The 24,936-nt window shown below is 51.9% G+C and overlaps 1 protein-coding gene across 3 annotated transcripts in view; it reads right to left on the minus strand.

The window, feature by feature from the left end:
- Positions 1–2,928: 2,928 nt before the first annotated feature.
- The window catches only part of VIPR2 (vasoactive intestinal peptide receptor 2), a 71,613-nt gene continuing 49,605 nt past the window's right edge, over positions 2,929–24,936 (minus strand). For 2 of the 3 annotated variants that reach the window (XM_070618123.1, XM_070618125.1), the window contains 8 exons: positions 17,984–18,125; positions 12,296–12,446; positions 11,509–11,569; positions 10,161–10,230; positions 9,630–9,721; positions 6,276–6,405; positions 6,167–6,208; positions 2,929–3,991 (listed from right to left, as the gene is read on the minus strand). In XM_070618123.1, coding sequence (XP_070474224.1) covers positions 3,818–3,991; positions 6,167–6,208; positions 6,276–6,405; positions 9,630–9,721; positions 10,161–10,230; positions 11,509–11,569; positions 12,296–12,446; positions 17,984–18,125 — 862 coding nt within the window. In that variant the 3' untranslated portion in view covers positions 2,929–3,817. The remainder of the gene's footprint in view (positions 3,992–6,166; positions 6,209–6,275; positions 6,406–9,629; positions 9,722–10,160; positions 10,231–11,508; positions 11,570–12,295; positions 12,447–17,983; positions 18,126–24,936) is intronic. The other variant, XM_070618124.1, reaches the window with a different exon arrangement.

A 24,936-nucleotide genomic window follows, 5' to 3' on the forward strand; every position in this document is an offset into this window, starting at 1 on the left:
CACTGTCCGGCATGGCTGCTCCTCTGCTGCCTCCTGTGCTGTTCTATTAAAATGGTCCATCACACCCCCCTGCCTCTCCACCCCCCCATGAGGAAACCCTCTCCAGCCCTTCTCTCTTCCTGGAGGTTCTCCTCACAGAGCCCCAGGTGTCTGAAAGGAGGGAGAGAGGAGAGAGGCTTGGGGAGGCCAACCCACATCCTCTTCGGAGGGCGATGGGGAGGCAGCCGGGTGCTTCCAGCAAATGCTCCTGTCCAAGCATTCATGTGTGTTGTATGTGCGTCTGCAGGAACTGGAATGAAACTCACAGAGATGGCGCCTCACGCGTCTCCAGCTCCTATGGAGCTAAGGACAGACAAATACTCGGGTTTCCATCGCAGGCGAGTCGGGAGGGCATAATTTACTGTTTCAAAATCTGCAGAACCATGAGTCACTGTATACTGGGGTTTAGTGTATTGTGTGTTTTCAAATCTCAAAGGATTATAAGCATTCATGTTAAGATTTGAAAATCACAAGTTTTGCATCTTCTAGATTCATAACTGTAATTATTCAAACATGAAAGCCTGTGTTTTTAAGGTGTCGAGTTTACGTACTGCTCTCCTAGACTTTATCACTTACAACCTTCAGCACACGAGGACGAGTAAAATCCTAAATCTCAAAGATAGACTGGTCCTGCTTGGTCTCATTATTTTGTGATTAAATTCTAATAGTTTATTCTTTCTGTTGTTTCTTCAGTTCCCAGTGTTGGACAGAAGTAGCTTTAACAAGGATCCTGTGACGGCTCTGGGGGCAGTGTGCGTGCTGAGGCCTGCTGGTCAGGGCTCCGTTGGGGCGCCCCTGGGCGGGTGCAGTGGGACTGTTTTCATGAGCCACGGCTGCCTCTACAGCCCCCACTCTCCTCGTTAAACCTTTAGAGAAGATAAAGCGAGTCCCCTTTCTTCCCATCTTCCAAACAACACTTTCTGTATAAAAGATGCCCTAAATCCTTTGTCACGGCCACACAAGAAGCGGTGCCTCTGAAAGTGCCGGTGGACGACAATGCAGATCACCGGCAGCCTCTGCTGCGTGTGTCCTCGTTTCCTAGGATAAAGAGGTCAGTTTGTAAACTTGAGCAGGCCTGTGCTCAGGCGGAGTGGCCTCCGGGAGGAGCCGGGGCTGGCTCTCCACCGCGATGTCAGTGGGTCAGGCTGAGGCTCAGCTTTAAGTCAGAACCGAAGAAAAAGCTTTCTGTAAAGAGATGTTCCCGTCCCTCACGACTAAAGACAGGCGACTGGGGGAGGAAGAGAGGAGAGCTCAAGGTGCTGGTGTTTGTGGGGGAGGAGCTGCCACACCCTCTGCAGTTAAACCTGCACACCCAGGACCCAGCATCTCCACTTCTGGGAGTTCATTCTGTAGGAACCTGGGCAGACACATGACCACGCATAGGAACAACTCAAACATTCATCAGCAGGGGACAGATGGAAGGAACCAAGTATGTCCGTGCCATGGAATATTATGCAGCTGTTAAAAATGAAGCAGGTTGTATGTGGACAGCCAAGATCCCCCCAATCTGCCTTAACCAGCAAAGCAAGTGGCAGAAACTTCTATACAAAATGCCCTAATTTCCATGGAGAAAAAGAAGAAAGAGAGACGGGGGGTGTGGGGGGGTGTGGGGGGGAGAAGGTCACTTAGACATAGAGGAAAATGTTGGGAACAGGATCAGTCACCCATAAGATTTACCGCTGGAGGGGAGGGGGCAGAAGAAGGATGCAATTCAGAGCTTTTTCACTTTCTAGGTAACACTTATCTATAATATTTGAGGTTTTATAAATCTTCTGTATAATTTCTGCAACTTGAAAACCTGGAAAAAAGCCATTTTGGGGCCAGCCCGGTGGCTCAGCGGTTAAGTGTGCATGTTCCGCTTTGGTAGCCCAGGGTTCACCGGTTCAGATTCCAGGTGTGGACACAGCACTGCGTGGCAAGCCATGCTGTGGTAGGAGTCCCACATATTAAAAAAGTAGAGGAAGATGGGCACAGATGTTAGCTCAGGGCCAGTCTTCCTCAGCAAAAAAAAAAAAAAAAAAAAAAGCCATTAAAAAAACTGCCATTCTTGAGAAGGAAGGCAGGCTCTTTCCATCACGAGAGGAGGCGCCTTCCTCAGGGCGGCTCCTGAGCGCTCGGGTCTCGGTCTCCATCAAGTCTTCACCCCCTTCAGCTCATCTGGAGCAGCTCCTGTGTGAGCGAGTCCTCACTGAGCCCCTCCACCAGCAGACGGCTAAGAGCATGCTGGTGACAGAGGCCTGGACCAGGCTTCGTGCCCACCCTCCTCCCCATCCTTCCCCTGCTTTGTGCTGGGGAAATTCACCAGAGGCTGGTTGCCTGGCTCATTTCCAAGTTTGGCCTGGAGGCTTTGCTTTTGGTGGATTTGGTGGAAAATCCTCAAGGATTTGGTTTTGGTGGTGTGCTATATTCCATTTGAAAGGAAGCAGTTTGGTTGGGCAAGGAGTTCGTTAGAAACAGATTTTATCTGCCTGTGACATAAACGAGGTTAATGGCCAGCTCATAGACATGCACACAGACGTGCACTCACAGGCACACACGCAAGCACACACATGCACACACATGCGTGCACACACACTCAGCCCGGTCTCAGGTTCTGAGGAGCTGGAGGGGGTGCTGAGAGACACAGGGCTCCCATCCCCAGGGCTGCTGAGACCCCCGGGCAGTCACTGCCACCCCTACCCAGCTGCTCTGTGGAGGAAGCCCTGACAGGCGGCATCGTGCCTTGGGGACGCTGGCCGTGCCCTCCTCTCCCTCCTCCATCCAAGCTCCAGGTTAGATGAGGAGACGTCCTCCTGGGGTGACAGCGCTCAGCTGAAAATGTGAGTCCATCCTCAGTTTGAGAGCCTAGGGCCTCCGGATTCGCTGGTCAGAGCGGCTTCTTACTCAGTGGACAGACATGAAATCAGGTTTTATTGAGTGTTTACACGTGTGGATACTCCGTCCACATTTACAAGTTAAAGCAACACAGGAGCACTTGACTCATTTTTACACTTTGTTAAAATAACTCTCTATTTAAATAGAAATGACTTCAAGATTATTTTCATGAAAAAGAGAATAGGTCTCCACGCCCACCAGATAAAATGCCTGGTGTCGCCCTGATGACCCGGAGCCTGAACGGAAGCCTGGCTGCAGGTCACCCCGTGGCCGCAGGTAGCCCCGCTGGGCGAAGGGGGCTGAAGTCACCCGGGAGGCGTCTGTCCAGGGTCGAGGGGCCCTCATGCAGCGCCGATGCCCCGGGGTGACCGCTACGACATGCTGTCACACCCTGAGCTCTTCTCCGCACTTTCCTCGGGCCGGGCGGCCACGGCGTTGGTGAAGCCGGGAGAGGAGAGCCCTGGACGGTGGGGCGAGCGGGAGCCGGAGGGCCGGGAGGACTCGCCTGGGGAGCGGCGCCAGGAGGTCGTGCCCCGGCTTCTGCACGTGCTGCAGGCGGGGGGCTGCCGAGGGCCGGGCGGGGGCCAGCGCTGGCGGCACGCGGGGAGGGCCCGCTCCCCGCCGAGAACTCACGAGGCTGGGACCCCCGTTCTCCTTCCGCGGCGGCTGGACTCACGTTCTGGGGCGTCGGCCTCGTTTCGGGGGCCACCTCGGTCTCCCCTATTCTCTTTGAAAATGGGTCTGTCTACAAGGCCAAACAGCATTATGAACAAAATTACCTAAATGACGGAGTTGAACAACTGGATTAAGTCCCCGTCGGTCACGGCGTGACCCTGCTCCGCAGACGGACAAGCACAGGGGGGCGGACGAGCCGGGGGTCCGCCCCGCCCCGGCCCCGCGGGCCCTAGAGGACCGAGGTCTCCGTCTGCAGCAGGGATGCGGCGCGCGAGCCCCGGGGGCCCTGCAGGGCGCCCTCCGAGCCGGTCCTCGAGATGGACGAGCTGTGGAGCCGGTAGTCGCGGCCGGAGGGCTGGCTCCGGCCCAGGCTCCTCCATTTCCTTCTCAGCTCGCTCTGCACCTGGTGGGGGCAAGGCGGGGGATGCGCTCAGCCATCGTCCAGCCCAGGCGGGCGCTCAGGTGTCCCCCCGGGAAAACGGCCGGGAGGCCGAGGGGAAGGCGCTCAGCCCGGAGCCTGAAGCCCTGAGCGCAGGTGAGAGAGATGTGCGTGAGACGGCGACACGCCGACCTCGGGACGGTTACTGGTACTTTCGGGGAGGAGCTTCCGAGGAGCCAGGGGTGCGGCAGGGCGTCTCGTGGGGTCCTGGTGCCGCTCTGGCCCCAGTGAGGGTGTTGGGGGTAGGCTGGAAAGAGTGGGGAGAGGCAGGTGGGGGGTCGCTTGGACCAGTGTGAAGGCAGAGAACAGAGCAGGTAAGAGATGCTCGACTATGGTAGACGTGGGGGGTGTCCCCACCGAGCAGGGAGGAAGCCAAGAACGGGGGTGGGGGTGGGGGGAGTAGTGGAAAGGACGACTGCGGCAGAGGGAAGAGCGGCCACGGCGTGCACTGCAGCGCCTGCATTTGGGCATCGGGGGCGGGTGGGAGGGTGCCGGGCGTGCACCCCGCCAGGCACAGCCACCACCCGGTGCCCAGAAGGGTCCCGGCCTCCCGGTCAGGCTCTGAGGGGTCTCCCGTCTGGGGAACCCGGACGGCAGGAGGTGCCGCCGGGGCAGCAGCAAGCTCAGGGGGAAGAGGATTAACTAGCGGAGCAGGGGGTTGTCCTGCTCCTCCTGCTGCCGCCGTGGGGGCTCCGCTGGAAGATGGGGAGGGAAGCCGGCCGGTGGAAGCACGGCGCTGACGGCGGGGGGCGGGGACCCCATGAGCATGTAGAGGGCCTGAGGAACAGCGGGGCGTCGGCACGTGAGAAGAAGGGATGGCGCCCAGTCAGGGAGCAGAGCAGAGCGCAGTCAGAGGGGAGAGCAGGGGGCAAAGCAGAGGGCGGTCAGAACTAAGAGCAGAGGGCAACCAGGGGCAGTAAGAGGGCAGAGCAGAGAGCAGTCAGAGGGCAACCAGAGGGCAACCAGGAGAAGTCAGAGGGTAGAGCGGAGGGCAGTCAGGGGGCAGAGCAGAGGGCAACCAGGGGCAGTAAGAGAGCAGAGCAGAGAGCAGCCAGAGGGCAGAGCAGAGAGCAGTCAGAGCAGGGGCATAGCAGGGGGCAGTCAGAGGGCAGTGGGAGGGCAGAGCAGAGGGCAGTCAGAGGGGAGAGCGGGGGTCAGAGCAGAGGGCAACCAGGGGCAGTAAGAGGGCAGAGCAGAGGGCAGCCAGAGGGCAGAGCAGATCTTGGTCAGGGGGCATAGCAGGGGACAGTAAGAGGGCAGTCAGGGGCAGAGGGTAGCCAGAGGGCAGAGCAGAGGGCAGTCAGAGGGTAGTCAGAGGGCAGCCAGAGGGCAGAGCAGAGGGCAACCAGGGGCAGTAAGAGGGCAGAGCAGAGAGCAGTCAGGGGGCAGAGCAGAGGGCAGCCAGAGGGCAGAGCAGAGGGCAACCAGGGGCAGTAAGAGGGCAGAGCAGAGGGCAGTCAGGGGGCAAAGCAGAGGGCAGTCAGAGGGCAGAGCAGAGGGCAACCAGGGGCAGTAAGAGGGCAGAGCAGAGGGCAGTCAGGGGGCAAAGCAGAGGGCAGTCAGAGGGCAGAGCAGAGGGAAGTCAGAGGGCAACCAGGGGCAGTCAGAGGGTAGAGCAGAGGGCTACCAAGGGCAGTAGGAGGGCAGGCAGAGGGCAGTCAGGGGGCACAACAGAGAGCAGAGCCCACGGTGGTGGGGCGCACGAGGGGCTCCCGTGCTTCCTCAGGAGCCCCTGGCGGCAGCTGCAGGAGCAGGCGCGTCTCCCCACCCCCGCCCTGGGTCTGCAGGGCCCTCATGTCTGGGCCCCACAGGTCCTGGGTCAAGAAGCAAGACTGGGACCATGCAGACCCCGCCGGGGTCCCTCACTGCCCGCTCGGGAGCTCTCTAAGTGGGACTGCACAGGACTGCGATCATGTCCGGGGTGCGGAGAGGAGGCGGCTTGGGAACGTGCTGGAAGGGCGGGCGGGAGGCTGGAGAAGGCGCTGCCGCAGCTACTAGGCCGAGAGAGCTGCAGAGCCGGGCAGGGCTGACCCCACGGAGACAGGCCTCCTTCTGGGGCGGGGGCGGGGCGGCGCATTTTAGGAAACCCCTCGCGGATGGAACGTCTGCTGCTGTCCTGAGGCGGGACGCAGGACTTACTTCGCTGTTCAGAAAACAGTAGAGAACCGCCACCACCAGGCCCTGCGGGAGGAAAGGGTCGTCAGCGGCCGCCCGTGCCCGGGAGGCGGGCCCAGGCCCCCGCACGCACCTGGAAGGATCCGAGGCACAGCTCAAACAGTATCTGGTACTTGGAGGAGATGCCCATGGGAAAGACGGCGAACACCATGTAGTGGACTCCGAACAGCGGGATGAGCAGCAGCGTGGACTTGGCGAGCCTCCTGCGCCGGAGAGAGGGCCTAAGCGCTGCGCCGGGGCCTGGGGGGGCCGGGGCCTCACCAGGACGCGCCTTTTCTCCTAAGTAACGCCCCCCACTTTATGGCAGAATGTGCAAATGCGGCGATGAAGCCACTATCCTCAGAAGGCAGCAGAGCTCTGAAGAGGAACCTCGAGGAGCCGGCCAGCGACAGCGCTGGTCTGTGGGTCCTACTGCCCCGTGTCCCTGGCTGACAGCTGGGACCCTTACCAGTAGTGGAAGGACAGAGACAGGCCTCACTCTGAGATCAAATGAGGGACTCAGCAGGGGTGAGGCTCCGACAGGAGCCGGACAGAATCCCTGCAGCCGGCGTTACCCTCCCGGCGGGTACCCGTGTGCTAGATCCCACAGATTCTGTGGAATCAGGGAAATGATGTACTTTCTCTGTCCATCAAAGAGTTATCACCCTCCATCACTAAAAAGCAGGCCTTCTGCTGCAATGTTGCATTGTGTGTGGGAAACAAAGAGCTGAACTCACTTCCTCCCTCCCCAAGGCTGCAGTGTTATCCTCTACCCCCTCCCCCATCAGCAAACGCAGGCGCAGGCGTGGTTCTCTAAGTCAGCACTTCTCCAGCTCATCTGCACCAGAATCACCTAGAGGTCACGTTAAAATGCAGACTGCCAGCCCCACCCTCATTCCTGGCTCTGTGAGCTGAGTCAGCATTTCCATCTGGGTCCCAGGCTGCTGCCTGGGAACCCCACTTTGAGAACTGCTGCTCTAAGCCAGCGACTCTCAATGCTGCATGTCAGGATCACCTGGGGAGGTTTTTAAACTGCTCAAGTGCAGACTTTCTCCTCATTCCAATTAAATCGGGTCTCTGCAGGTGGGACCCGGCATCAGGAGTTGTAACATCCTCCAGGTGATTCCAGTGTGTGGCCAAACTTGACCCCTGCGCTCCAACAAGGTCTGTGGATCAGGAGTACTGGGTCACTGGGGCTCGTTGGGGTGCAAGACCTCAGCCCCCAGGCACAGTCAGGACCCAGGTGATGTGTGTGCACAAGGTCCCCTAAACAAACATCCAGGGGTCTCTCCAACCACCAGTCTTGTCCTGGAAACTGCGTGGGGGGAACTGAGGGAGGAGGCTCCGCTTTGCTCCTCTCCCAGCTTCTCTTGTCAGCTGGCCCCGCCCAACACTTAGAAAGAAGTCTCAAATTTCTTTACATATTTTTGAAGCACTTGCCTCAAACCTAGCAGTCAGGGCCTCGAATGCAGAAATGCAGAAGTTCGATAAATGTGTTCATTTCTCCAAATTTCCCTCACAACAGAACACCACATCCTGTGGAGTTTACAGCAAGCAGGGTTTCCCCTGTTTCAGGGGATCTGCACAAACCCCAGAAGCCCCAATGATTCTGCAGCAGGAGTGAGCACGGTCCGAGCCCAGTCAGTGAGGAAGGCCATCACTGACCACTGCGCGCTGCCCGCTTGCAGGCACGCACGTTGACCTTTATAAGCCCGTGGTGCACCCGCTGCATTTAACATCTTGGTTCCGAGTCGGCTGGTGAGTGAAAAAGCTGGGGTCCTGTAGTGGGCTGTGCCCTTTAGTGAGATGCTGGAGCGGGAGCCTGCCAGGCCCCCACCATTCAGACGTCCAGAGTCTGCTATGGGCGCATCTCTAGAGAAGGGTTTCCGTGAGGCTGGAACCCTGGGACCCTGTCCAGGGAGATTTGCTGCCACCGTCATGAGACAGTTCACAGAAGAGACGTCAAGATATAAGCAGAGGGAGTGTCACAGACACTCTGCCTTTCTTGTCCTGGAAAAAGGGCAGAATCTATTATCCCCAGATGATTTTGTTTCCAAAATAAAAGTGTCTGTCTCTAAGATCTGCCTAGCGAACACTCCCAAAGGACCCGGGGAAAAGGCCAGCATGGAAGCTAAACAGGCCTGCAGAAAATCAGCAGTTCGATGTGACGGGCGACTGAGAACGGTCTGGTCCCCGAGCCGCAGGGGCGGGTAGGTCCTGGGAATCGGCCCCCTCCCCACATGAGCCCTAAATGCTGCTCAGATGGCGCAGCCAAAACCGCTCTGTCCTTTGTGGTCTGAGTGGAATCCCACCTGCAGGTCCGTGCAGCCTCCTCTGATGTGCGCTGGGCAGAGAAACCAATTCCCTGGACTTTCTACATCCCAGGCTCAGTTAGAGGCACCCCGCTCACCAAACTCTCACAGTGCTCACTGGTGCCAGGCACCGAATGTCTTTCAAATGTTAACTCAAGGAATCCTCATAACCTCCGTGAAAAGTAGTATTATTTGCACTTTACAGGTGAGGACACTGGGGCACAGAGTTTGCGGTCACTTCCCCCAGGCCTCCGGCTGTGTATACACCCAGCATCGGGCTCCTGACCACGAGGGACGCTGCCCTTCCATCTCCCCAGGTCCCCCGGTTGTCCAAGGAGGGAAGGAGACCCTGAGTGGGCCCCCCCAGTGGGCAGTAGGGTGACCTGCCCAGGGCCACACAGCTCTCAGCAGCTGCGATTCCAACCCTGGTCTGTCTGAGCCCGAGGCGCCCACCAGCTGGAACAACCACTCCACACTAAGCTAGCGTTTATTTTATACTCAAGTTGCGGACTTTATTTTTCTTTATAAATTCTTAATAGAAATTTATAGACTTTAAATTCCTTTACAGAGTCCTCAGGTCCTCACTAACTAGCTGGATGACTGTGGGTGACTTACTGAAACATCGTTCTCTTTCCCACTGAATGGGGAGGACGACAGCCATCGTCATGTAATCATTTGGTCAATAAACATGAAACATTATTAAGCACGAGGCTCAGCATTAGGTGCCGGCATGGACCATGTGGTCTGATGGGGAGAAAGAATCAAACATAAAATACAAATAATGGGTGGCCAAGGAGAAAAAGTCGATTACAAGATGGGAAAGTGGGCAAAACCCTCTGGCGACAAGCTCACTGCAGGAAGTCCACGCGACAAGGAAGCAGGGCTCACGAGACCATCCCCGTGCATCGCCCTGCCTCAGACAAGACTCGAGCTCTCACCCGACACACGCAGGTCCCTGCACACCAGCCAGGAGCACACTCCAGCGACTCCAAGAGGCACACTTGGGCCATGTGCTGGGTGCCCAGACCAGATCCAGTCTCTCTGCTCTCCGCCCATGCCTTCCTCCCCTTTGCCCTCGGTCCCAGGCCGTGTGAGGTCTGAGGGCTGCTCAGCACTGGATCTAAACTCATACTCACTTATATTGTGACTGGTCATTGCCGCCGACATCTGGGGATGTCAACTTCTGCAGTAAAATTCGTATAATACTAATGAAAAGGACAAAATTGACCTGCACAGAAAGAGACAACACATTTGTGTGTGTCTTCCCCTGCAAAGGAGGTGGTGTATGGGGGGGTCTGCAGCCTGGGTGGGCTCCTCACCAGAACAGGGCTGGGGGGAGGTGGGGCTGTGGTTACAGAAGCACGGAGCCCTGCCCAGCCGGGTCTGCCTCCATGTCGGAGCAGGGCAGCCCAGGCGGCTGTGTGCCCGATCTTATCACCCCAGGCTGTGCAGCATGAGTAAATTAATTCTTAGATGTGAAATGGACCAATGGAAATGCAGTTCAGCCCAGACATCGCTCATCAACCTGATGGTGATTCCCCTGGAGGGGAGCATGCAAGAAGGCTGAGCAGGACACGGCTGTTTATCTTTAATAGAGGACAAGGGGCTCGCTCTCCACCAAAGTGTGCAGCCCATGGGGAACTCGTTTCGGCACAGAGATTACTTACTATGATAGAAATTAGAATTGGTGTTCGTATGACCCACCAGGGAACACTGTGGTCATTGGTGTCCCAGCAACTGTGGAAGAGAGAAGGAAGATCACATCACCCCTGATCCCCCTACAAACCAGGTGCGCGAGGATGAGTGCTCCCTCTCATCTAGAGGCAGAGGGCACTGCTCCCTCTCATCTAGAGGCAGAGGGTACTGCTCCCTGTCATCTGGAGGCAGAGGGTACTGCTCCCTGTCATCTGGAGGCAGAGGGCACTGCTCCCTCCCATCTGGAGGCAGAGGGCACTGCTCCCTGTCATCTGGAGGCAGAGGGCACTGCTCCCTCCCATCTGGAGGCAGAGGGCACTGCTCCCTCCCATCTGGAGGCAGAGGGTACTGCTCCCTGTCATCTGGAGGCAGAGGGTACTGCTCCCTCCCATCTGGAGGCAGAGGGTACTGCTCCCTGTCATCTGGAGGCAGAGGGTACTGCTCCCTCCCATCTGGAGGCAGAGGGTACTGCTCCCTGTCATCTGGAGGCAGAGGGCACTGCTCCCTCCCATCTGGAGGCAGAGGGCACTGCTTCCTGTCATCTAGAGGCAGAGGGTACTGCTCTCTCCCATCTGGAGGCAGAGGGCACTGCTCCCTGTCATCTGGAGGCAGAGGGCACTGCTCCCTGTCATCTGGAGGCAGAGGGCACTGCTCCCTGTCATCTGAGGCAGAGGGCACTGCTCCCTGTCATCTGGAGGCAGAGGGTACTGCTCCCTCCCATCTGGAGGCAGCGGGCACTGCTCCCTGTCATCTAGAGGCAGAGGGCACTGCTCCCTGTCATCTGGAGGCAGAGGGTACTGCTCCCTGTCATCTGGAGGCAGAGGGTACTGCTCCCTCCCATCTGGAGGCAGAGGGTACTGCTCCCTGTCACCTGGAGGCAGAGAGTACTGCTCCCTCCCATCTGGAGGCAGAGGGCACTGCTCCCTGTCATCTGGAGGCAGAGGGTACTGCTCCCTCCCATCTGGAGGCAGAGGGTACTGCTCCCTGTCATCTGGAGGCACAGGGTACTGCTCCCTCCCATTTAGAGGCAGAGGGTACTGCTCCCTGTCATCTGGAGGCAGAGAATACTGCTCCTCCCATCTGGAGGCAGAGGGTACTGCTCCTCCCATCTGGAGGCAGTGGGTAATGCTCCCTTTCATCTAGAAACACTGAGTGCTGACCCCTGTCATCTGGGGGCAGTGAGCACATCTCCCTCTCATCTATAGGCAATGGCTACTGCTCCCTCTTGTCTGGAGGCAGAGAGTACTGCTCTCTTTCATCTAGAGGCAGTGGGTACCACTCCCTCTTGTCTGGAGGCAGAAGTGTGGGCAGAGCACTCACCCCGTGTCTTCTAGGGAGAGCCGGGCTGCAGTCCACGCCCCGATGCACACAGTGGGGATGCCTGCAGAGAGACACCTGGTTACCCACAGCCCTGCGCTGGTTACCCTGGAACAGCCCTGCAGGGACATGGTGGGCGCCTCCATTAGCCAGGGTCGTTATGAATGAGGGCTTTCTGATGAGAAGATTAAGTGGAAACTCTTCATAAATGTATACAAGGTTATGCTCAGGCTTACTAAGCATGGAGATAAGTAAATACACGTTTGAAAGCTGAACCTCCACAGGCCTGGAACGAATCCTTGTGCGTGGCGAGCGTTGTCACTGAAGCACAGGAGAGGGTGTGTGCACTGACGTGGCGACAACCGGAAAGGTGCCCCCGCTGTGAAGGTGGGTGTCCCCCAGCTTTACACCCCTTTCCAGTTCTGGCTCCTGCGAGGCCCCTGCTAACTGGCGTGTTGTCAGGCCCTCGTGATGGAAGAACTTCCTGCTGCTCCTTTCTTTCTGACTCCCCCCACCAGGGAATGCTCCACGAATGGGAGTCTAGAGTAGTTTTACACTCGCTTCCCGGTTCCCAGAAATATTAAAGTGTTGCCTGTGGGAACCTCCAGTCATCCTGGAAAATCCTTTCCTAATTTGACCTGAAGCGCCTCCTACAGGAGCGGCAAAATGTTCTTCTGAGCTGAAAAAGTGCATTTAGGTCAGAGGGGACGAGGATCAGGAACTGGAGGCACTGGGGTGGCAGATGGGGCATCGGGCACACACGCGGGGCGCCAGGGAGGGGAGTCCTTACCCCATCCAATGAGGAGATAGGCCACGAAGCGGCGGCTGGGGGAGAATATGGCCACCAGCAGGGTGTGGAGGTACAGCCCCTCCACCAGCAGCCAGTAGAAGTTGGCCATGATGCAGTACTGGAACAGCACCAGGCTGAGCTTGCAGCCGACCTGGAACGTCACAGACAGAGCGAGAGCGTGGCCCCACTGGAGCAGAAACGGCTCATGGCGGGCGGAGCTGCCCCAGGGCACGGGGCACACACGTTCGTGTAAGGAACCAAGGACACCCCAGTGCCGAGGCGCTGGCTGGACGTGTGCGCTACGTTAGAGCGAGGCCCTGTCACCCGTGACACCCCGGACTCTGAACTCGCTGGAAGGTAATGGGGGATGAGGCAGGCAGAAGTACCCAGCCGTCCCTGAGTGTGAGGGACTCGTGACTTTGAGAGCCAGCTGCTGGAACGTGTGGTTTTCAGCCGGCTCTCCTGACCTCTCCTCCCGTCCTCACCACCGTCTTGCGTTCTCAGCCCCACTCTCTCAGTCCCACTTGTCCCTCTCGCTGCTCCTCCTTGCCGTCTTCTCTTAACAAGAGGTGAAAAAATAAAGGGGAAAACAAGAGAAACCTAGCAAATCAATGATTTCCCCTGAAGTTTTGAAATGGTTTTCACAGGGAAAGAATCACATGTTATACAAAACAAATAATAGTATTTTAATCTCTCAGACCTTCATATAACTAAACGTACCAGGTATTTCAACTTCATGAGCCGCGTGAAATTGCTTTTAATCACTCAGTTTACACAGTGTACTGAAAAAGAATGCACTTCATTTCTATTCTTTCTGTATCTTTGCAGGCTCTTCTCAAAATATATATAGGTGGACATACATATTTATATACATAGACAGACTTTTATATGGATGTGGATATATTTATATATATATGGGTAGATATACTTCTATACGGGGGTGGATATACACATGTGGACATACTTTTACATATATGTGTGTGGATATACTTATATGTGGAATATGGAATATTTTTATATATATATGTCTGTAGATATACTTAAATCTGTCTTTGGGGTGGGCATACAGACATACATATGTAGATATACTTGTGAATATGGGATGGATATACTCACACATATTTTTGGGGTGGATGTGCTCATGGCAAACTCGCAGCAGCCCTCCAGGCCGGCCCCGGGCTGAGAGGAGCTTCAGCGTGAGGCCCCTCACCCTGGATCCCGTCCCTCTGCCTCGCCACACCCCCACCTCCAGCCCTGGTCCCCCAATCTCTCTCCTAAGAGGTGCGAGGTTCAGTTTGCCTTCCTGAGGTGCTCACACATACTGGTTCTGTTTATTGACGTGAGCGCGGATCTCCAGTGCCAGGAGCGGGATCCGGCTGGTGGAAGCCACCCAGTGAATGTTGTGACCTGGGCCACCATCAGTGGAAAGACACACATAACAACACAACTGTGAACCAGAAGAACCAACTTGGGAAACTCGTGACTTAGCACCACTCGTTTGAACAGCCACAGAAATCGTGTCAGGCGTCCAGGACGGCGCACTCTGTGCCCACCAGCGGGCAAAGCGTGACAATCCACGTCCTCCATAGGTGCAGGAGGGAGAGTCTGCACGTTGCTGGTTCAGGTGTCAGTTGTCTCTGGCTTTTGAAAGCAATCCAGCGACATTTATTACAATTTAAAACACACGAGCCCTTTGATGCGTTTCACTCCTGAGTTCCACCTGACAGAAACAACACAGAATGTGAAGACACGTGCAGTGTGTCTGTGGTGGTAAATCCCGGAAAACCAAGGTGTGCGTTACTGGTGGAACGGTTGACTAAATCACGTCACAGCCACACACTCCTGTGCTACCTGACACACTCGTCGACTTGGAGGATTGCCATGATGTCCTGTTGAATGAAGGAAAAAACGCAGAAAGTGTTGAAGATGATTCCTTTTTCTTGGTAAAATTGTGAAACGCCATCCCTGTACTTCTTTCTGTTGCTCATTCACCATCGACACGCTCCCTGAGGACGGGGCTTGGGGAGTGACAAGCCTGTGCTGACCTTTTATTTTCAGCGATGGTTTCAATCCTCCTCCGTCAGGTTGGACGGGCTGGGTGGGCCACGTGGGTGCTCCAGGGCCGGCTGCCGACCAGACGGCATGCCCCACGGACACCAGGGCAGGAGACTGGCCAAGGCCAGTTGGCCATTAGCAGCAGGTTCCACCCCGACACGTCCCCTGGGCTAGAAGCCTCCTACCACCGCACGCTGCTGGGCACCGAGGGGAATGAGCCTCGTCTTCACCTGGGCTCCTGCAGGAGGTCGAGTCCCAGGTGCTCATCCCGTTGTTAATTTTCTCTACACTAGAGTATGGTTTTCCATGGAAGTTAGATGAAAACCAAACAAACCAGCACAGAGAAGGAGGGAGCCCAAGTGTGCACAGGAGCCAGGCAATGGTGGCACGGGGGGCGGAGGCTCTGTCTCCTGTTCAGCTTTATGACCTCACACAAGGCACCTGGCTTCTTCGAGGCCCAACTCCTCAGGAGAAGCCACACCCACCCCAGGGCTGTCAGAGGCACAATCAGGAACACCCTGGAAACGCTCGTCCACCCCAGCCCTGCAGGGGTGCAAGGTGTTTCCCTGGTCCCTGGGGCACTCACGGCATCTGCACTTGCTGGTTAAGAGCAAGAAAAACAGGCAAAAAAATTTATTTGAATGTGTGAAAATGCCATGAAGCAGACAGCTACAGGGCTGGGGACACGTGTGGGCCTGATGCCTGAGCTCTCATTGTGCATACAGTGAAGGGCAGCGTTGTACGCCCATGGCAATGCCCACTTGTGCGGCCTCACGTGTGTCCTGTGTCCACAGCTGCAGTGCACTTGAGGACATGGGGCTCCCACAGCACCTCGCAAACCCCCAAACCAGCTCTTCCAGGGACAGATCCAAACACGGGACAGAACAGAGTCTGAAGGGGTGTGTGCACATGTGTGTGCTTGTATGTCTCTGCGTGTACACAGGTGCCTCTGTGTGTCTGCACACATATGCCTGTGTTTGCACATGTACATGCACATGTGAATCTCTCTGTGCACGTGTGCATGTGTTTCGCATGTGTATGCGTGCATGTGCACATGTGTGTCTTGACGGACTCTCACTCACTTTGCGCTGCTCGCTTCCCTTCCTCCTGATCCCTCTGCCGTTTTGACCTAGGCTGTGGGCTAACATGGCAGCTCGGTGGGCCCAGGACCCTCTGGGATGTGGGACCCTCAGCTGGACCTCCAGCCCATGTCTCTGGCTCCCATGCTCTCCCCAGCCCCCTAAGGCCGCAGGCAGTGGCCAGGTCAGAGGTCAGCTTTGGGCTGGGGTGTCCTTGTTTAGATGTTTTGGCCTCATGGCTGCAGTGTACACCCCTGACCCCCCAGGCAGGGGGACTCGAGCTCTCAGGGAGCGTCTTGGAAAGCCTGAGGCTGGGGTTTTGAGAATCCCCGTAGATCCTACATGCCATCTGCTCTGGTCTCCATGAGAAGAAACTGCCTGTGTGCCCCTCTCTGCCCTCGGGCAGCCTGGCCAGCCCAGGGGCAGCCACTGTCCAGGCCATGCAGGAAGGGGCGTGGCAGGGGGGAGCCTTGTTGAAGGCGGACAGACTCCCTCTCATTCTCGGCTCGCGACTGCAGTCTTGAGGAAAAGACCCCTGCACCTCCCTGGGGAGCTGCCCCAGGTGTTCTGCTTGGGAGAATAATGTGGGTTTGGCTAAACCCACTGGGAACAAAAACGTCCAAGAAACACAGCTGAGGGGAAGGACGTTCACTCCTGTCCCTCTTGCTGAGGTCTGGCTATTTCTGGCTAATTTACAGGAAACCTCAGCCTTCTCCCGGGGACAGTACAGGGAAGACCCAGATCTCCTCTCCTGTCCCCACTCTCTCCTGCCACGCGCGTCCTTTCCTCCCTCCTCTTTCCTGCCCCCCTCCCTTCTTTCTTCTGCTGGCACGGGAGTCTGGGTGATTTCTGGTGCCAGGGGTGCAGCTGGGACCCTCCACTCCGCTCTCACAGCTCTGGGACAAAGGACTCCTGCACCTGCTCCCCCATCCCAAACTTCAGTCCTGAGAACTTGCTGGAAACGCAGTGCCAGGCCTGTTCTGCCGGTGTCCCGGGTTTGAGTCCCGATGGCAGCCCATCAAGGGCATGGTGCTGTAAGGCTGGGCGGGTGGCTGGGGTCCTGCAGCCCAGAGTCCTCTTGCAGAACGGGTGAATCGCTCTCTCAGTCCCTGGGTGCTCACCAACAGTGTCCCACAAACAGCGTGGCTCTGGGAGGAGACCCACACACAGCAGGGAGTGCAGTGCTCCTAGCATGGGGGGGCCGCACGGCAGGGTCACCTCTTGCTGCCCCGGGGTTCCTACCACTCCCTGACCCTTCGTGAGGAGCCTATCAGGTCCTTGTCTACGAGCCAGGAGAGTCGAGAGCGCTGCTCCCGTCAAATGCATGGTGTCTGTGGGCCACCAGGGTCACCAGGTCCTTTAGTAAAGGGCTAAGAAAGGAGGGCTTCTCCGAGCAGAGCTTGGAGACTCACGTGCTCCCTGCTCGTGAGCTGGGGTCTCACCCTCGTCGTGCACACTGGAGACTCCTGTGCCAGGGGCCCGAATGTCCACTTGTGGGTGGAGACTTCCAAGGGAAGGATCTTGTTATTAATTTTGTAATCACAACAGGCTCCTTTTATTAATTCAATCCACGTGCATCAAGAGCCGACTGTCCCCAGGAATATATCGACCTGCAGGCCTACGACACAGTTGATGTTCTGTGGCGTTACAAAGGGCTTTATCATCTTAAAACTAAATTAATTCAAATCCATTGAGTCCAGAGCACAGTGCCAGCAGATGATTCCATCCATTCAGAATGTGAGACGAGAGCCAGCATCCTGGCTCCTTACGGATGAGAGGAGCCCACCTCAGAAGCTACCATCAAATTAAGAGCCATCAACCAGAAACCAAACGCCTGCCAAAGATTCTGAGGACACCATGGCATTGTATGGTGGCAGAGAAAACCTTCGTAGGATGACTTGCATATCGGAAGAGCTCAATCTGTGTTGTACCAAAATGAACTCAGTGCTAAGACCCACTAATATCCACCACAAACCCAGCCGGGGGTGAGGACAGCACGGGCAGTGTGGAACAGCCTAGACTACATTCGTAGACACTAATAACCAAGATGGTTTATCCTCGTATCAAAGAACTGGACCCAAGCGTATTCACAACATGCAAGGGGCTCCCGGCTGGCGCTGCGTGGAATTCAGGCACCGCACAGGTGACTGCCTCCCAGCAAGCGGATGGAAGCGCCCATTGCTCAAGATCTGGGAGATGCTGGGAGAAAAGAGTGGCAATGTGTGTGTCCATCTATGTCAGGATTTTCCAGCCTGGAGACCTGGGCCGTGTCTGGGACTTGGCTCACTTGCCTGCCTGTGTCACCGCAGTCTCACCTGCTGACCTGGGCTGCTCTGGGTCCCGGCCTCTTGGCCAGGCCCTCTGTTCCTCAGGCCTGACACTGCCCTCCCTCCCCCACCACCCGCCCCAGGACCTCCGACGGCTGTGGGACTTCATCACCACGAGAAGTTGAGGCAGAGAAAAGGGGTTGGCAGTGAGAAGGGAGGTTGGGGGGCTAGAGGTCACACAGGCCACCCTCCCTCTGTGAGAGGACTGTGTGCAGGGTCAGCCTTACCCAGGAGGACGGCTGGTCGGGGCAGTGCAGCGTGCCCGAGCTGGAATACAGGACATCGTCCTTGACCAGCACTGAGATGGCTCGAAGGATGAAGGAGAGGAACAGGTTCAGGTGGATGTAGTTCCGGGTGCAATGCAGCTTCCTGTGGGGGCGGGGGGGAGAGGGAGGGAGGGGAAGGGGGTGGTGGGTGAGGGATGGAAGCAGGAGTGGTGGGGAGGGATAGATAAACACTGATTTTGTCAACACTTTAATAATTGCCTATGTGGCTTTAATCTTAAAGCTTTCTTCTTTTTTATGGAAGTTGGTCATTTAACTATTCCTGATTGTATGTTTAGGATGTTTTCAGTTTTGTGTTATGATAAACATTTTTGTATATAAATCTCTTCCCTTGCTTGTGACTATCTCCTTAGTCCTGGAAACAGGATTTCAGGGTAAATGCATGAAGCGCAGCCGCACGGGGTCCTGAGCCTGCAGCGGTGTGCACCCACATCCCCGATGTGAAGCCCAAGCTGTACGCAGAGAATTTCCTCAAGAGCAACATCAAATGACCTGTCTTTGAACTACTTTATGTGATATCTTGCCTCTCTAAAAAATGTTCGAAACATTTTGTTTATACTTCTCTTTTAACACAAATTCTGTGTTTGTGAAGACTTAGCTGGACATGTGACCTGACTTGTAAATGTTTAGAGTCATTAGGAAACAAGCTGTTCCACACAAATGCGCTTCGGAGACCATCACACATTAACGTTTTAGGTTTACATTTAGGTTAAAAACTCTTAAGAACATTAAAAAATATATTCTGAAGTGGATTTCCCCTTGTGGCTTCGGAGGAAAAGCTTATCTGACTACCCTCCCACCAAGGGGCCAACATAGTTCAAAAAGTTGTCTAAGGGCTTCGAGAGGAGCCAAAGCAGCTGGGACTTGAAGGACAGGGACCCTGGGGGAAGGGAAAAAGCACAGAGATGTGTCCATCGCCCACCCCTCCTCCTGCTGTTGGCTGACTCGTGCCTCAGGGCATAGCGGCCATTTACAAGGCAGAAGCCTGGAGCCTATAACAGTCTCTGGGCAGAGTGGACAACACGGGAAGATAAGGGCTTTCAAGGGAGCAGACGTGAGGAGCAACGATTCTGGAGAAAAGGAAAACACAGAGAAAAGAGTCCAAATTCCAGTAGGAGTTACCTACTAAGGTTTTCCTTTTTTTTTATCCCCAAGGTGTTCAAGTGGTGGTTGAGAGGCTGGAATGAAGCAAGAAGCAGCAGCTGAGAAAGCAAAGCAGCTGGAAGAAATTTTAGCAACCTCATGTACTGAGTGACAAAAGTGGAAATTCTGGGTGTCAAGAGTAGAGGGACTTCCAGGCTTTCATTTGAAACCCCTGAAGAGCTAAGACCCAGGAACAAAGACAAACCAGAAACCAAGCAGCCTCCACAAAGCCTGAAACGCAGCCTCAAATCAACTCGATCCCTGGTCGGCTCAGGGCGGTCTGCCCATCGTGCCAGGAAAACTACATCCTCTCTGGAGTGAGACATCACCCAAAACCTCTGCAATTTAATTATTTGTAATTTCAATAAAAAATTACTGATATGACAGAAATAGGACCAAATGACCCAACACAGCTAAAAAGAAAAAAAAAGCAGATAGTAGATATTCCAGATACTGCTATTTTAAGACATGGACTGTAAAATTACTCTGAGTAATACATTCAAGAAAATGGATGACGAGATGGAGAATTTTATTAGAGAATGTAATTGATTACAAAAATTAAATGAAAATTTGAAAACTTAGAAGGATCCCTGAAAATAAGAATTAAATAGTTGGGTCTAACATTAGATTAGACACAGTGAATGAGAGTATTATGGATTGGAAAACCGATTAGTAGAAAATGTCTAGATTAAAGTAGCAAGGAACAAAATAGTGGAAAAGATACAAAACTAGCAGGAAATATAGGGAAATGGTGAGGACCTTGACCACATGTGAACAGGGGGTTTCAGAGGAGAGAGCATTAAGATAGAAGAGATGTTTGAGAAGATACTAGCCAACGAGTTTTTGAAACTGATAAAACATAATAACAGATTAAAGAAACTCCATTAACCCCAAGAAGGAGAAATACAAAGAAAACCACATTAATTTCCATGGCAGTGTAACTGCAGAAAACCAAAAATAAAGCAAAAAAAAATTCAAAGCCCACAGAGAAAAAGACGCGTTCCTTCAACAGAACGCCAATGAGACCAGCAGCTGACTTCTCGAAAGTGAGGATGCCCGTCTTCAGTGCGATGTTTTCTACGGAGAACCCAACACTCCCCAAAATGTCCTCAACAACGGGGGCAAAACTAAGATGATTTCAGGCAATCAAAAACCAGGACAACTCATTCAGTAGGCCGTGCTGGAAGAAACACCAAAGGTTGATCTTCAGGCAGCAGGAAGATGATCCCAGATGGAAACACGAAAATACAGGAAGAACGAAGAGCACCAAGAAAGATAAATGTACGGGTAACTACATAAATGCTGCCGTTTAAAGCAACAACAATAATAATTAAATCTTGTGGTATTTATATGTAGAATTAAAATACGTAACAATAACACAAAAGGCATGAGGGGGTAAATGGAATTAAAATGTAAAGTCTTTCTATTGACTGGAAGTAGTAAAAACAGTAACTGGAGGTTAACTTCCATGAGACAAGCATGCATGCTGTAAATCTGGGGTGACAGCCACATGAACAATATGTAACTAACCATGTAAAAGGGGAAAAGTAGAATAATAAAAATACTTGATCAGTTAAAAAATAAACACAAAATGAGTGTAGAAGCAACAAAGAGCTGAGACAAGAGAAAGCAAACAGACAGAAGGTGGATTAGAGCTCCAAGTTGTGAGTAAGGAGTCTAAATGTGAGTGTACAAATACTTCATCTAAAAATAAAAATAGTTGGACTGGAAATAAAAAGCAAATACCAATTAAGTGGAACTTATAAGACACCCAAATTAAATATAAAACACAGAAGTTCAAAGTAACAGCATAGAAAACAATATACTTTGCAAACAGCAAATAAAGAAAGCTAAGACAACTACATGAACATCAGATAAAGTAGATTTTTAAGGCAAGGGGCATTACTGAACACAGAGAGTTTAATAGGAAGATAAAACATTAAACTGTATGTCCCTAATAACATAACCTTAAAATATATAAAGTAAACAGAGAAAAAGAATAAAATGAGAGATAGACAAGTCCACAGCTATAGTTGAAGATTTTAACATGTGTCTCTCAGTAACTGACAGAACAAGTAGTTACAACAATCACTAAAGATTTGGAATATTTAAATAACATGATCAACAAACAATGTAAATGACAAATGAGGCATAACAAACAATAACTGCAGAGTTTACGTTGTTTTCACATGAAAAGGAAACTTTTACTGAAACAGACCACATTCTGGATCACAAAGCAAGTCTCAACAAGTTTCAGAGGGTTGAATTCATGCAGCTCCTCTCTGATCATCACACGTCAAGCCAGAAACAATCAACAAAGAGCTGAACTGGAAATTAAGCTGCAGATTTCTATAGCCTACGAGTTACAAAGAGTCACAAGAAGAGCTTAGAAAAATTAGAACTAAATGATAATGGGGAACACACAGACATCTTAAAACTTGAAAGACAGAACTGAAGCAGGGCTGAGAGGTAAATCTGTAGATATAAATAAACGCAGTTTAAACAAAGAAAGACTGAACATGAATGTTGTAAGTATTTATCTTCAGAAGCTAGTAAAAGAACTCCAATTAAAACCAGAGAAAGCAGCAGGAAAGAAATAAAGATTAGAGGGTGTCAGTAAATTAATAAATAAACATACAAGAGAGAAAACCAACAAAGTCGAAAGTTGGTTCTAGGAAAACACTGATAAAATTGATAAAACTTTATTCAGTAAGCTTCATCAAGATAAAAAGAAGGAAAAACTAATTGCCAATACCAGGAATGAAACAGGAGATATCAGTACAGCTCTTATATACATTAAAAATATAATAAGGGAACCTAGAAAATGTAGATGAAATGGATAGATTCCTTGAAAAATACAACTTATAACTAACATAAGAATAGAGAATCTGAATCATCATGTCTGTTTTTAAAAACTTGAACCTAAAAATAAGTCTTCCAGGACAATTCTCAGCCGAGACTACTTCACTGGTGAATTCTATGAACATTAAGGAGGAAACAGCACCTTATCTAACCCAAACTAGTCCAAAGAATAGGAAAGAGGGAACGCTTTCTTATTCACTTAGGGGCCAGTATAACTGTCATATCAAAGCCTAATTTTATAAGAAAGGAAAATTGTAGATTAAATTCATGGATGTAGATGCAAAAATCCTCAACAAAATATTAGAAAATTAAACCCAGCTATATAGTAAAAGAATAATATGTCACAACTAGGTGGGGTTAATTTGAGGAATGAAAGGTAGATTTAATATTAGAAAACCTATCTATGCAATTTTTCACACTAAATGAAAAAAATGATAAAAACCATCTGCTCACCTCAATATATGCAGAAAAATAGTGATAAAATTCAATACTTATTCATGATTAAAAACTCATAAAACTGGGAACTGAAAGGAACGTTCTTAATCTGGTAAAGTGTATCTTCAAAATATCTGCAGCCAAGGTCATGCTTATAGTGAAGTATTGAGAGCTCGCACCCCGAGCCCAGAAGTAAGAAAAGGTGTTTCCAGTCCCTTCTGTTTAACACTGTGCTTCACAAAAACATAAGCTGCACATAGAAGAATCCAAGTGAATTTACAGAATAATTATAGAATTCATAAATAAATTCAGCAAGGTTGCTGAAGCAAGATTAATATACAGAGATAAATTCTTTTTCTAGAAACAATTAGAAGGGAGTTTTACAAAATATATACAATAGCACAAACAAATACCTAGGAATGATTATCAAAAGATGTGCGAGTCTTTTACTCAGAAAACCACAAATCATTATTGAAAGAAACTGAAAAAAACCTAAACAAATGGAAGTATATACTTTGATCACAGGTTAGATGATTCAAAATCATAAAGATCTCCAGTCCATCCAAGTGGATCTATAGACTCACTGCCATCAAAAATGAAATCCCAGTAGCATTTTATTTAATGGCAACTGACAAGCTGATTTTGAAAAATTCACATGTAAGCACAACTGGAAACTCTTCCTAACAAAGAAGAAGAGTCAACAGGCATATACTGCTGGAAATCAAGATGTATTATAAAGGTACAGCAATGACAACAGCGTGAAAATGGACCAGTGATAGCAGAGAACCAAATGGAACAGAACAGAGTGTCCAGTCCCAGGAGACACCATCGCACGGCCACCTCTGCAAAGCCGTGTGAAGGACAGTCTTCTCAGTGAGCGGTGCTGGATAAACTGGATACACGTCCTGAAGAAAACGAATGACCAGAAGCCCTGCCTCACGCCACACACAAAATTAAACTGCAGGTGGATCATAAACTTACATATGAAAAGTTAAAGTAATAAAATTTCTAGGCGATAATAAAGATGAGGATACCAAAGACTTCTTAAACAGGACTCGGGAAGAACTAACCATAACAAAGAAATGATAAGCGACGTCATTAAAATTAAGAATTTTGTTGATCAAAAGACTCATTAAGGCAATGAAGTCAAACCACAGAGGTGGAGATAAAATTTGTAACACCCATATCTGACAAAAGACTCCACTATATGACTCCTAAAAATGAGTTAAAGAAAAGAGAGGCAACAGAATAGGAAAATGAGCAAACACTTGAACTTGTACTTCAAACAAATGACTTCCACACATATGACCTCATTATCCAGCAGGAACATGCAAATTAAAGCCATGATTCCATGTTACTGTAGACCCAATGGGATGGCCAAATCTACAAATTGGCAATAACGAATGGTGGCAAGGATGCAGAGCAAATAGCAATGTCATTCACTGCTGGTAGGTGTGTGCAATGGTACAAACATTTTGGAAAATTAGTTGGCAGTATCTAGAGAGACTAAACCTATGCATAGCCTATGACTAGTGAATGTAATATAAATACGAAATAAACCAATATAAATGTGTAGACATGTAAAAACACACACATGTATATCTAAAGAAGTGTGTCCACATGTGCAAGAGACAATGTATAATGCAATATTCATAGCAGCATTATTTGCTACAGTTCCAACCTGAGAGTCACCTGTACATCCATGAACAGTCGACTGGATAAATAAACGCTGCTACATTCATACGGCAGTGAAAGAGAACAGGATAACTACACACAAGAATATCGATGAATCTCCCCACAAAATGCTGAATGAAAGAACCCAGAGACGAGGCAGAAGCCTCCTATGCTGACGGAAACCTGAACGATGCTATTTTCTGGGCAGCGGGGATTGTGGACAGTGGCTTCGGGGACGGCTTCTGGTGCTAACAGTGTCCTGTGTCTTGATCTGGACGTGGTGTCCACTTGAACACATACAACACTCACCCGCTTGAACATGTACTTCACTAATAAAGGTTTATTTTTCTGTATTTAATGCTGCTGCAGAGCCTCAGTGAATGAATATATTAAATACAAAGTAAATTTCCTTGGGTCTCAGGAGCAAGCTGGAGCCGCAGAGGGCCGGTGCGCGGTGGGACCTGCTCAGGACCCCTGCCTGCCCTGCACTCCCATCCCCGCTGCTCTCTGGACACAGTTCCCCACGCCCAGGCTGCTGGGTTACCGCCGCCGCTCCTCTCGCCTGCTGTGTTCATCCTGCAAACCACCTTCCCTTCCTTGTCTTTGTCCCCCTTCCCTCCTTCTCACCCGCAGAGCGGGTTTGGGATTCACCGTCACCACTCGGAGAAGAGCACACGTTCATCCCACACGCTCCATGTTTGTGGAGTGTCTTAGCTGCGTCCTTCATCACCCAGCACTCAATTTAAAGCTTCACTTCCAAGTATGGCTCTACTAACGGATGA

Source organism: Equus przewalskii, chromosome 4 (assembly GCF_037783145.1).
Source record: "Equus przewalskii isolate Varuska chromosome 4, EquPr2, whole genome shotgun sequence".
Lineage (NCBI taxonomy): Eukaryota > Metazoa > Chordata > Mammalia > Perissodactyla > Equidae > Equus > Equus przewalskii.